The sequence below is a fragment of the Calidris pugnax genome, unplaced genomic scaffold, assembly GCF_001431845.1.
Source record: "Calidris pugnax isolate Ruff unplaced genomic scaffold, ASM143184v1 scaffold125, whole genome shotgun sequence".
Lineage (NCBI taxonomy): Eukaryota > Metazoa > Chordata > Aves > Charadriiformes > Scolopacidae > Calidris > Calidris pugnax.
In genome coordinates, this window is record NW_015090906.1 from 1,030,202 (window position 1) to 1,044,114 (window position 13,913).

The following is a 13,913-nucleotide window of genomic DNA, read 5'->3' on the forward strand; positions in this document are numbered from 1 at the left end:
GCAGCATGGCTTTGTGTTTCTTAGAAGACGGAATTCTGCTTACATACCCCAGCCTGCTGTTTCCATTTATGTGTCCCATGAATTGGAGACATTCCTTTTCATTTTGCCCAGATGGCTCCTGAGAAGACTCTAGTTAGCTTAGGTGTGCATTTGAGTGCAGATTTGTGCACGCTCTCCTTGCACCCACTCAGCCTTTTGGTGTGGACAGGCCCTAGAGTTACTCCAAAATGCCATGAGCGTTCTGCTCTGCCCAAGGACACCTCGGTGAAGGCACGTGTCCTCAACAAGAGCCAACTGGGAGCACAGACCATCATACTACAAATGAACTAAGCTGAACACCACATATGTGGACAGCTACAAGTCAAAGTATCCCTTCAGCAACTGACGGAAAAGACCAAGCTGCAAAGAGAACACTTACTTACGTTTGCAAAGAACGTTTTCCCTCCAAAGCTGTTGAAGCATTTTGCTTTATGAACAAGTTTGTTAACAAGCTGTATAAGTACAGCTCAAGTTTCCCTCTTGACAAATTTTATTTTGGAAACATGGGCAGACCAAGTTCTCGGGGTACGATACCCTTGGCCAGCTCTTCCAGAAGATCTTTCCTGCCAGCTTCCACAAGGGCTTGCAAATGCACTTTTGCTATATGAAACTTTAAATCCGGCATGTAGCTCAAATACAGGCTATACTTTTTTTCTTTTTTTTTTGAGTTTAGGGATCATTTTCTGAAATGCTGGTGGTTTCAATAAGAAACTGCTGGTTCCAATAGTTCACAAACTGTCTTCTACCACCGCTAACTCTATATTCATTATGCAATTCTAGTAATTCTGGAAAAATAGTCTCGGTAGTTGGGTGGTTCCCAAATAGGGAGAACAGCAGTTGTTTACTTTACAAGGGGATGGACCTTGTGAAGCCTTCCAATGCTACAGTGATGGGGGGACCATCCCACGTCTAAGGTCTCTTCAGCATTAGCACCTTGCAGGTGCTAGTTTTCAATCAGAGCAAAGTAACAGCAGCGCTGGGGCTAATTTAGCACAGCAGGATCTGTTCAAACACGTGCTGGTACGCTGAATGGTGTGGCCCAAAAAGCAGCCCCAGCTGCCAAATCCGGGTGTGGGATCGTTCTCCAAGATGCCTCTGAAGAGCTATTCTGTTAACGGTGTAATGCTGTAACATGAGGACTCTGCTATTATACTGTATTTTGCCTTGGAGGATCTTCAAACTTTTATACAATACTCATGGCATTATAGTGTTTATAGTATAGTTTTACTTGTAGGAAAATAAAAGAAACGTTAACATCCATTTGCTGTTGGTATTTTGCTGGAGATGCGGTGGTTTAAGGACACAGGCAACAGAGGTGGAGGTGAGCAGGTAGAAATCATATATTTTATATGATTAACTGTTTGAAAAATGAGATAAGCTTTTGGGCACACAAAACCACCCTGAGATGGGTGTCATGAGCGTCTTCACATCTTTATTGAATGTATTTAATTACAGACTTTAGTTCCCATGCTGAGAAGATCATGCACGAAATTTAATAGAGACACTCATTTTAGAGCATGTAATAATCACCCTTCCACTTTACTATCCAAGTCCACGGGCTATAAACCATCTTGCTTTTCCTTTTGGGGTAATCAAACTCTCCAAGTCCACAGGCTATAAACCATCTTGCTTTTCCTTTTGGGACAAAAATACCTTAGCATCTTTTTTTCTTCTACCCGCTCCTGCACAACACACCCTTCTCCTACAGGAATCAGCTCTATTTTCCCTGAGAAACAGCCATCATTTGTTTCAGAGTTGACCAAACTGATGCGTATGGTGTCAAACCCTGAGCAATAGTTCTTGGCTTTGCAGTTAACTTTGGAGTTAACTGTGTCAGCACTGAAGCTTGCTTTTACCAATTATACCAGTTGGCCCAGTAAAAGATATTACTTCTACCTACCACACACGCCTACAAAACGAAAATGAAACAAATCAGAATAATGCATGATCCATTATCGTGCTAAGCATCACCCAGAACCGAGCCAGGACTGATTCGCTTAACTGGAACCTGGCTTTGCTCCTGGGGTCCCCATTTTGCAGCACCTGAAAGCATCTATATACAGACAATGGTTTGGGAACTTCATGTTGAAGCTGGTCTTAAAAGGAATGGTAAATATGCTAAGTGTCTCAACACAGAATCACAGAATTACAGAATGATATGGGAACCGAGCCAGGACTGATTCGCTTAACTGGAACCTGGCTTTGCTCCTGGGGTCCCCATTTTGCAGCACCTGAAAGCATCTATGACTGATTAGCCTAACTGGAACCTGGCTTTGCTCTTGGGTTCCCCATTTTGCAGCACCTGAAAGCATCTATGAGGTCCTCCTTGAGCAAGTTACACAGGAACTTGTCCAGGTGGATATACTGACAATGGTTTGGGAACTTCATGTTGAAGCTGGTCTTACATCCAATTGTAAATATGTTAAGTGTCTCAACACAGAATCACAGAATGATATGGGGTTGGAAGGGACCTCTGGAGATCATCTAGTCCAACCCCCCTGCCAAAGCAAGTCCTCCTAGAGCAAGTTACACAGGAACTTGTCCAGGTGGGTTTTGAACATCTTCAGAGATGGAGACTCCACCGCCTCTCTAGGCAGCTTGTTCCAGGGCTCTGCCACCCTCAAAGTAAAGAAGTTCCTCCTCACGTTTAGAAGGAACTTATGTTCAAGTTTGTGCCCATTTCCTCTTGTCCTGTCACTGGGCACCATGGAAAAAAGACTGACCCCATCCTCTTGGCACCCACCCTTTAAGTATTTATAGGCACGCAGAATTGGATACCAAGGGCCAAAATCTGATGACTCTCCATCACAAATACAGAATTGGATACCAAAGGCCAAAATCTGATGACTCTCCATCACAAATACTTCCCCTGAAGGATATTTCTCGTGAATAACCATAACAAATCTGGCCCTGCACATCCCTGAAGCTAAGAAGGATATTTCTCATGAATAACCATAACAAATCTGGCCCTGCACATGAGAGGAATCTAATCTAATGATCAAACATAATTTCATAGTAACATTTACTTTAGGTCTCTTCTGGGTTCAAAGCTATCACAGCAATTTATCTGGCCATACCACCTCTAAGCTTTGAGAGAAACCTCCAACAAAGACAAAACCTGTTAGTTTCCTTTTGGACGGTTCTTCATTAGCACGCTGTGAGCATGTGTCTCTCGCATCCTCCCTGCCCACAACGGCAGGCAGAGTCTTTAATCTACCATTATTTTCTGAACCTTCATACCGAAGGCAGCCAACTCAAATGCTGTGCTGGCCAAACGCTGCTTGGAAATGCTCTTGAGTGGGACGACAGGAAACATGGAGTTAGCTGTAATGGGTAAGGCTGAAGGATCATAACTCTTCCATACATACACACCCACACACATATATACACACACACGCATGCATATAAATATACACACACACATACTCTATCAGCGATGCTCCAAAATAAATAGAGTGAAAGGACAAACTCGATAAGAGTTTGATTTAATGTTGTAAACATCAGCAGTTCCCTTCAGGGAGCCCTTTTCACACTTCAAACAACGTTGTCTGAGAACCGAGCTCTTTGTAAACCCTGTCCTTTCCCTGGGTGGAAATTATCATCTGGCTCGTGCTCTCTGGCACATAATAAACGCTCAGGGTCATGGTCACAATTTGCAGAGGCTCAATCCTTGCCAAAGCTTTGTGATTCTTCAGCGTAGGCGGGGATGGACATCCGCACATCCCGAGTAGCCGCTCTCCCTCTGCACGAGCAGTGGGGAAAAGTGAGGGCCACACTTGCACCCGTGGCCACAGGTGTGTAATTTAGGTGCCACAACCTCATTCTCCCCAGTAGAGTCCATAAGGGGAGTGTCCCAAGTTGCCTTCAATGCCATAAGTGGCTTCAGCACACAGCTCTAAATCCCATTTATGGTCACTTGGGAAATGTGTGACAGAGCAAACAAATTCACGGCATGCCTTCCAAATCGTAGGCTAGCTTCCTAACTGTTGGACCTTCTCTTCACGCTCTGAGGACTGTTTTCTTTCCCTCTGACCTGAGCCCAGAGGCTGAATTTGGGGCTGCAGGACCCAGCTTGACCTGATCAGTGAGTGCAGTGTGATGCTGCAGCTGGAAAAAACAGGTTCTCGGGTTTCTGCTTCTCACTCTCAATCACTGCAGCCTGAGCCGCTGCCCTAAACAGGATGTGGGTTCTGACATGGCAATATATTTAATAAACTTAATTGCTGTCATTAATATGAGCTAGGGAAACATTAAAATGTATGAAGCTGCAGCAAAATTACCCCACTCTTTTGTTACCTTCATTTTCCACGTCCCTTTCAAAAAGTCACAGTGGAACAACTAAGCAGAACATTGCACCTTTGCAACACACCATAAACAGTGCCAACCTCAGTGAAAGATAGGCTATAAAATAAATAACTTTTCCAATGGAAAGCATAAGTCACCTGTATATTAAACTGGAGAAATCTGTATAAATGGACAGATTGTACAGGCTGGAGTGTAATCATTTTACCAACAACTCTTACATATTGTACTGTTTCAGCCACCATACTTCACCGCAATTATTAGCTGCCTTTTCTGCCAACTCCCAGTTTAACATACCGTCCCCCTGCCAAGGCCATTTGATTATAAATAGCAAAACATCACGTAAATGCAGGCATGTGGGGAGCAGATACAGCCCAGAAAAGTGGGCCACTGGGAAGAAGTATTTACTTTTTTTAGGGTCTGATCCTGTACAAACATTTAGTCATGCGAATAGCTGGCTATTCTTGAGCAGTTTCCCGAAATTCAAAGAGATTATTAACCTCAAAGGCATGAACGCAGTATCTTGCAAGATCCAGTTCTTGCAAGCCTTGTTTGGAAGTTTTTAATAAAGTCATGGTAATTAAAATAAGAGGTGTATTTTGGAAGCATTTAGTTCTTCACAAATGTTATATATTGAAACAACAAAAATCTCATGGCCAGGTAGCCATCTCATGCACAGTTAACTATTTTTATCAGACTCAGATTACCGTGTATGTGTTAAGTATTAATGAATTGATAGGTTTCTTCCTAATTTGCTGGTGATCCCAATGATCTGATACTGCAGGAGAAGATTTCACAGGAGGAAGAAAAAGGGAAAGCTGGAAAATGTCACAACACGGAGCCACCTCATCATATATACTAGTTCTCTACGATTTGCACAGCACCAGTGACTTGGGTAGATGCTCTGTGTTCATCTTGGCCACAAGGAGCCAAACCCCAACTCTCACCAAAGTCAGTGGCAAAACTCCCATTAACTTCAGTGGATTCAGGACCACCCTCACAGTAAAGAATTTCTTCTTAATATCTAATCTAAATCTACCCTCTTTCGTGATAGAGAAGAACTCAAGCCTGGACTTGCTGGAAACTTAAATGTGTCCAGGCTGAATGAAAGACACAGTTGACCATTGAGAGGAAGCACAGAGCTCTCCTCCTCCTCCACTCTCCTTCAAAGAGGAGGGGAGGATGCCATTGCAACAGATATAATGGCTAGAATGAGAAAAGCAGCAGTGAAAACCTCTTTATTTCCTGATGTAAGCAATCTGGGTGGAAAATGCTTCTTGAGCAATGGCTTGGCGAAAGGAGAGCCTAGCACTAACTCTGCAATAACAGATAATATCCGGGTCAGTAGCCTGGATTATCTGAAAAGGCATTTAATAGCATTTATCACTACAGGATCCAAACTCTCCAAAAAATCACTGCACCACTCTCCAGAAAGGTCCATAACTGCAACATTTATTTTACAGGAAGCTCTTCAGAGCAAGGAGGAATGAGATATTGAGCTTTGCTCAAGAGCTCACTGGGAAGGACAGAGGCAGACACAAAGCCGTATCTTTGGAAACCTCCATTCTTTGCTTTCATTGTACAACCGTCCTGCTGCTCTTTAATCCACTGGCACGTACTGTCTCTATGTCAAGGGGAGGTGCATTTGGGATGGGATACGGAAACATGGTGAGTATTTTAACCCTCCCTATTGCAGTGCCATTTGCATGTCTGACATCTCGAAGGCTGACCCAGAGCCATGCTTTACGTGGCTGGGAGGCAGCCCCGCAAATGAACCACTGCCTTGCAAATTCCCCCTGGCAGAAGAAGACCCCCCTGCCACAGAAATGGGGAAAACCCTTTTTGGGGGGTTGTTTTTAAATGGAAGATTGGATTCTGTAGAAAATACAAAAAGTTACGGAGCAGTCTGTGAGTTTCCATTGGCTCCTGGCCATGACATGCAAAAGGAAAAAAAGAAAAAAAGAAAAAAAAAAAGGAATGAAAACACTTTTTATCATTTTGTTCCCGTAGGAGGGCCCAGAAGCTGTGTGTCTTACAAGTGCCACGTTTCTTTGTTGCACTCCAGCAACCAACACAGATGTAGCGGGGCCAAGAGCTGGATGCTTACGCTTTGTGTATCTTGGATGTAAGGCTTTGGAAAATCTGCCTCTGAGTAATACAAATGATCACCTCGTTCTCTGCTGGGAGTTGCATTCCCGTTGTTTATTCTGTACTTCTAATACTGACTCTTGTAACTTGTTTAATTTCCTGAGGCCCAGGTCAGTATCACTTAGAAACGTATTTTTTTTTTTGTCATCTCATGAAAGCTGGATTTCATTTCCCAAATTTCCTTTTTTTCACACAAACAATATGGTTATTGATGGGACATTGCAAAAAGGGCAGGCCCACATCTTGACTCCTCCTCACCTCTGTACTGATGCCAGCCACTGATGCAGCTAAAAACCGTCTGTGAAATGTGTCTCATTGTCATTGGCATGAAGGATGAAAAGCAAGAACCTTGCTTTTCTTGATGCCTCCTGCACCCCAAACCTTTCCTAAAACTTTTTAATTGTAAAGGCTGATCCTCAGTCTTATCTTCAGCCTGATTTGTGATGACAGCGACTGACAATCTGCAGTCAGACATGAGTACACACTATGAAGAAATCAGCGCCATTTCACTTTATTTAGACCACTTTTGTAGTCGTAACTTCCTGAATGCCTTCATGAGTGCCAAGCTGTTAATTAATGATGGGGGTAATTCATCAGCCTGTGTATTGGTAAAACTTTATCAGATGTAAGGCAGAATGATAAAAGCCTTTGAAAGGATTTACTTTCCATCTTGTCCCAGGACTGAGACCATGAGCAAGATGAGACAAACCACTGAGAGTCAGAGAAAGGAGCATAAACCCCTTGAAGCCAAACTGAAGCATTTATTCTAGAGCTTTAGCTGTAAGTTTTACTCTGCTTTGAAATGTAACACAATTTCAAGTTGGGTACCAAGCTCTGACCCTTCAGAGCTAGAAAGGTCAAGGAGAGTGTCCAAAACCCATGTCTGCTGAGGAAGCAGAGATGACCAGAGCTCCACTGATAAAGCTGAGAGTGATGCAGAGTCCATCCTGGGAATGAATGTCCCCAACTCCCAGCAGAAAGCAGTGCTACCTTATAACTCCCTGACGACTTCTATGCCTGTGTTTTTCCCACCATGTCTTTTATACTTAACTACACTACTCAAGGCTGATTCCTGGGCTCAAATTGCATCACCAGGATGGTTTTGTGGTCCATCAAGCTGTTGGGCTAGTTAAGACACTGGCTGAGTGGCTTTTCTGAGGGGCTATGGACACTAAGGAAAACCTTCTGTTCCCCTGCAAATGCACAGCCTAATGCTCTTATCCAGCCAGTGCTCCAGAAACTGCAAAAGGAAATGACATTTGTGGTAATTGTGATAGCATAAAAACACAGTCTAATGCACACCTGGGGTGAAAATGTCATGCCATTGACTCCTTTCTGTTGCAGCTATTACAATAACCAAAATAATGCCTCGCTTCATATATAATGATCCTTGCCCTAAAAGGCTTACATGCAAAGCCCATTTGTGTCTGCAGCTGGTAGTGGGGTGATGCTCGGTCACTCAGGGCTGGTCAAAAGTCCACAAGCCACTCTTGTTTCAGCTACATAATCCTTGGGTAATGTTGGTGAAGTCATTCATGTGGAAAGGCATTATCTAATTTAAACCACTTAACAGAGGTCTAAATTATAAAAACAGGCAGACCAGGTACTTTTCTGTAGTCAGTGCAGAGAGATAGCATTGTTACAGCCAACTCAGACACAGCTTATCCCTCTCCAGGGTCTCCTATCTCTTCCATTCAGCAAGAGAGGGTAAACAGCATGTGAAACCAGCTCCTTACTGCAAGCAGGAGGCAGACTATCATCTATAAAGCACAGATTAGGACCTCCTACTTCATGTGATGCTCTTAAGTGCTCTGTTATTACTTTGGCAAGGACCACATCAGCAGGCTGATATCCAGCTTTCTGCACACCTGCAGAATTTGACCTCTTGCCCCCAGATATGATTTCTGGGTTGAATCATTTTGGCATATCCTACCGCTGCACTACAGTCAGCATACATAATTCAGCATTTCACTGAATCCTTATACAGATACTCAACAGCTTGGTACATGAAATTAGAGTCCATCACGGTTTTCCAGGAAAATCTGGAAGGCAAAGGCGGGGGTTGTAAGAATAAGAGCACAGAGTTATTTAGTAGAGGTTAATATACTACGTGACAGAAAAACCACTTCCACCCATGAATGTTAAACGATGCTCTCTATCCTGCAGGTTTCACACAGCAGGGACTGTCACTTACCAGGGGTGCCGTGCTGCTTGCTCACAGGTGTATCTTTTATTAGGGTCCTTCTCCATCAAATTCCGAATGAAGTCTTTAGCTAAAAAAAAGAAAAAAAAAGAGAGAGAAAAATTTAGAGGGACAGGGTTGATGCCCAGTTCTGCTGCAGGATGATCAGCCAACAGCATTGACCAAGCTACCAAGTGTCATCTGGCCACAGCACCAGAAAATGACCCTGGGTCATTTGTCATTTATTAGTATAGATATAACCAAAGGGACTTGGGACTAAATCCAAGCTATTTAGTATGGCAGATAAATGCTGACGGCTCTACTCCCGCAGGTGTATTTAGGAGTGGGATGGATAATTCAGAGTCAGCAGAGTTCAAGCCTGCCAGGTCTCAGCTCCCTGGTCAGCCAAGTGCCTCTGATCATCTCAGCGGTCTGAATACGGCCACATCTGTTGGAGATGCTGCTAAACTGAGTGGGAAAGGCAAGGAGGAGGTCAGATGTCGCAGCAAGAGGAGCTTCTCATTGCTTCTCCCTCCAAGCAATCACACACAGGCAGCTGTGAGGACGTGTTATGTATTTAAAAACAAGTTACCAAGGAAAATGGGATCCCTTGGGCATTCAGTAGTGTGTTTTTAATCAACACTATAATGGAAGGAAGGGAGATCACAGCATGGCGTGCATCCAGTAGTTTCAGGAGAAAGTAGCTAAAGGAACTACAGCAAAGCCAAATATGGCAGGAAAATCTTTGTGTTGATTTAGGTGATGTACTTTCCTCCCAAAATGCAAAGGGATCCGCCAGCAGACCTTCATATTTTCTCAGAAAGCCCTTATGGGCTTAAAAAAACTTCTCATCACATATATTTTTAAGCAATCCATCACAATGATATCTGGACTGCAGATGTAAGCAGCATGAAATGTTCTATGTGGAGATAACAGGATATATAATCATCTTTAAAATAAAACACTTCTTTTTGTATCTCGCCTGCCTTAATCAGTAGTGCTAATGAATCAGAAAACTGCACTTCTGTCTGATACAATGGTCCTAGAATTCATTTCTTCTCCTGTGTGAAACAGCAGCTGTTCCCCCGAGTTGGATGGAACAAGGACATCGAGCTTTCGTGTCCTCTTGGGGACCACACGTCAGTGGCACAGGCAGGGAGCATTGCTGAACATGTCCCTGCCATCGCCTGTAGGCACTGGTGCTGGCAGACCATGAGCTCTGCTGGAGACAGAAGCCCTTTAGGCACATTTGCCTCCTGTAACAAGGTTGTATTATCTGCCTCTCTGCCAGGCTGACTAGAGCTATGGATTCATAGAATCAGGGAATCACAGAATGATTTGGGTTGGATGGGACCTTAAAGATCATCTAGTTCCAACCCCCCTGCCATGGGCAGGGACACCTCCCACTAGAGCAGGTTGCTCAAAGCCCCATCCAGCCTGGTCTTGAACATTTCCAGGGAAGGAAATTAAATGGCTTTGGCACTGGGTGCAGGACTGGGTGAGCATATGGGCATCTGTCTGGATGCAACCATGCAGACAGTACTCCCAGCTTCTGAATCTGCTCACCCACGTTGCCTGGAAGCCATTAATTTCATAGGTTTGTCTCTGCTGTATACACTGCAGACTCGTTTCGGAGCTGCAGTACAGTTTTAGTAACAGAGCTCAACTACTTTGCCTTCTTATTATTAGTGACACATGAAACATCTGCATTTTATTTGGATATGATGAAGTTAAACTGATTTGTCTTTCTGGGACAGTCCTCTGCTGTCTTCATCTTCTGTCTTACGGTTTAGCACCTTGTGTATGGCCGGATAAATTGGTACTTAATTTGCTCTCCTGCAGAAATAACCTCCTGTCATTTGAGCTAAAATAAATGCACATTCCCTATGGTTCTCAGTTACAAGGAGCTCCACACACGATGGAGGGTGCATTCTCACATCCAGCAAAGTACATCTGCAAGAGGCAGGCAGGCAGGCACGGTTGCTGCAATTAAATGAGCAGTAGCTTCTTACCAGACTCGGAGATGTCATCCCAATACGGAGAGTCAAACTCATACTCCGCCTTAAGGATCTGCTCGAAGAGTTTGGAGTCGTTTTCATCGTAGAAAGGGGGATACCCACAGAGCCTAACAGAGAACAAGAAAAGAGACACATGACCCTTGGACCCATCACGGCCAAGAAGGTGAGAAAGAGGAAATGAGAAGAAGGAGAAACTCTGGTTTAAGACTTGCCCCAGTAAGTTTTCCAGCAGGAAAGCAATGTCATGAGACAAATTTGTTCAGGGACATGTAAACCCACTTCTGGAGATTTGCATCGTCCTGGACAAAGAGGAATTCTGCATGGAAACCCAATGCTGTTGATCTTACACTGACTCAGGCAAATATCCTGGCCTCCCTTTGCATGCTTTTGGGTGTTTAGCCAGAGAAATAGCCATGAGCCTTTCCATCCTCTCCTGTACATGTGTAAGAGGAGCTTCCATGGCCTACACCCTACATCCACAGAGCACCAGTCCCTCTCATCCCTCAGCACAACCATTGCTCATCCAAGAGTCTTCTCCATACTGGCTTCACTGCTCTGGTCGTCCTTCTGGACTGTTCTCACCCCACACCTTACACAAGCCACTTATGCCAGCTTTACTCTCTCACAGACGGCGCAGAGGCAGTGCAGGGGTTCTGCAGACATGTGGGCACAGCAAAGACCCAGAAACTCAAGACACACAAGAGGTGACAACACCTACCCAGCCACCTGCATGGCATCAGGACGGGCTTTGAGCACAACTTGTGGTCTCTATCTTGTGCAAGAGATTGTAGCTGCATAGGAAGCTTTGCTGTACATCTGGAGAGCCACTGGCCACCTGCATAGACCTCTTCTTCAGCGCAAGGGGGAGGAAGAGCTGGTGCAAAGCAGGACAAGGAGCCCCACAGAGCTATGAGGCAGAGGGGAGGATGAATCTGCAGGTTGTGCTGGGCACAACAAGGAAGACATTTGGGAGTCCCTCCATCTCTGCAGCAGAGCCTGCACGGGCTGCACATGGACCTGCTGCTGTTGGTGAGACACATGGAGAGTCTCTCCCCTTCTCACTTCTGCAAGTGATTTTGCTGCCCACATCAATTTGCCTGCCTTGCCTCAGGCTAAAAACAGTCCTGTCCTGGTTTTCAGACTTCTCAGAAAACCTCGCCCCAGGACAAAGCAGGACATTGAACATTTTTTGCCTAGTTAGAGCCAAAACACTGAGGGTGCACCCTCCCAGTGCCGCAGAGAGCAGGACAGTCACTCTGCTGAGGCAGGGCTCCTCCAGCCCTGCAGATGCTGGGCATGGGGAAAAAACACATCTGGCCTTCTGCTAAGCAAATGCAGCAATAAAACTCAGGTATCAGAGATCCCTGATGTCCACCTGATGCTGCACGCAGCAGCCTGTCCCTCTCTCTGCAAACGTGCCAGCAAAGATATCCCTTCCTCAAGTTTTGATACCAAGGTTGCAAAGTGTCAGATTGACCTCTGAAGTTGGTCCAAGGTTTTAGCAAACCCATCCTGCTCTCACTTAAACAGGCCTTTCTGCCTCTATTGGCTCTCTGTCCCATCTCTTATCTCTAGTCTATGGTGTGAATTATTCTTTCACATACTTTGCTGGCATTGAAATGATCTTTTTCCTGAAGTTTTCTTAAATCCTGAGTCAATCAACCTCAATAAAGCATTTAATTGGAGAAAGACAGCCATTATAAACAGGTAGAAGATCTAGCTGAAACACTACACCACTGCAACCACAGAGTGAGGGTCGGGGAAAACTCTAAGAATTGAAATACTCAAGTTATTTATAACCCACAGCCAGCCAGCTGCCCTGGAGGTTATTTGAACCAACTCAACACGTGAGGGTGAAAGGAGCAACGTTTTGTTAGCTCTGAAGGGCCAGTGTGCTTGATAAATAATTTAAATGCTGAGTGAGATGTTGATCTGCATCAGATTCATATTAACCTGGAAGAACTCTTCTGAAATTTGCAGCATTATCATGAATCCGCCGTGGTTCAGCTGAACCAGAAATCTCTCCTCTTTTATCTCGTGAAGCAGATGAGTCAGTCCTCATTTGTGTCCCACTGGATGACTGCCATTATCAAAAGCAAGTAAGATAACCTCATGCCAGACAAGGCTTTAAGTTCAGAGCAGCACTGCCTGTCTACTTAACAGGCACGTGCTTGTGTACGGGGCTCCATGCAGCAACTCCTACATGAAACCCAGTGGTGGAAGTGGCGTATGAGAAGGACCATTAAAAGCAATTTAAGCAAACACCAAGAAGCCACTATGCACTGGGATGAATGAAGGAAAAACATCCGCTAACCTAATGCAGAAACTGCATCCACAACTGGCATCCAGCTCTACAGGTATCTAAGAAGAACATTTATACAACTTGCTTTCATAGAATCATAGAATCACAGAATCATATGGAGTTGGAAGGGACCTCTGGAGACCATCTAGTCCAACGCCCCCACCGGAGTGGGTCTACCTAGAGCAGGTTGCACAGGAACATGTACAGGTGAGTTTTGAATGTCTCCAGGGAAGGAGACTCCACCACCTCTCTGGGCAGCCTCTTCCAGTGCTCTACCACTCTCACAGTAAAGAAGTTCCTCCTCATGTTTAGGTGGAACTTCTTATACTCAAGTTTGTGCCCATTTCCTCTTGCCCTGTCACTGGGCACCACTGAAAAAAGACCAGCCCTGTCCTCCTGACTCCCTCCTTTTAAGTATGTATAAGCATTGATCAGATCCCCTCTCAGTCTTCTCTTCTCTAGACTAAAAAGACCCATGTTCCTCAACCTCTCTTCATAAGAGAGATGCTCCAGGCCCTTAATCATCTTTGTGGCCCTCTTCTGTCCCAATGCTCAAGATTTCGGGTGCTTTACCGGGGGGGTTTGGCAAGGCTGGAGTTGATGGCACCTGCCCCGCAGATGTTGGGATGGCCACTGGGGTAGAGATGCCCTGGCTGGAGGAAAACAGTTCCTCCAAAGGCACTTGGAACCCTCGCTCCGTCCCTCTTCCCTGGGGGACTCGGGGGGCTCTGTATAAGAAGCCTGACAGCCCTTCATTAATTTCTTGCCTTCCTCAGCACTTTCCTTAAACAAAACCAAACCGCTCCGATAAAGCATTTTGGGGCGAGCAGACGGCTCTGCGCATGCCGAGGCGCTGGCAGGCTGCTCCTCAGAGAGAAATAACTCTCTTAAAACGTACTAATTACCTTGGCAAAGGTACAAG

The 13,913-nt window shown here is 44.9% G+C and overlaps 1 protein-coding gene across 3 annotated transcripts in view; it reads right to left on the minus strand.

Moving 5' to 3' along the window:
• CAMK1D (calcium/calmodulin dependent protein kinase ID) overlaps positions 1-13,913 on the minus strand; it is a 247,829-nt gene that overhangs the window by 14,451 nt on the left and 219,465 nt on the right. For all 3 annotated transcript variants that reach the window (XM_014949084.1, XM_014949083.1, XM_014949082.1), the window contains exons 7-8: positions 10,684-10,796; positions 8,684-8,762 (exon numbers count right to left, since the gene is read on the minus strand). In XM_014949084.1, the coding sequence (XP_014804570.1) occupies positions 8,684-8,762; positions 10,684-10,796 (192 nt within the window). The remainder of the gene's footprint in view (positions 1-8,683; positions 8,763-10,683; positions 10,797-13,913) is intronic.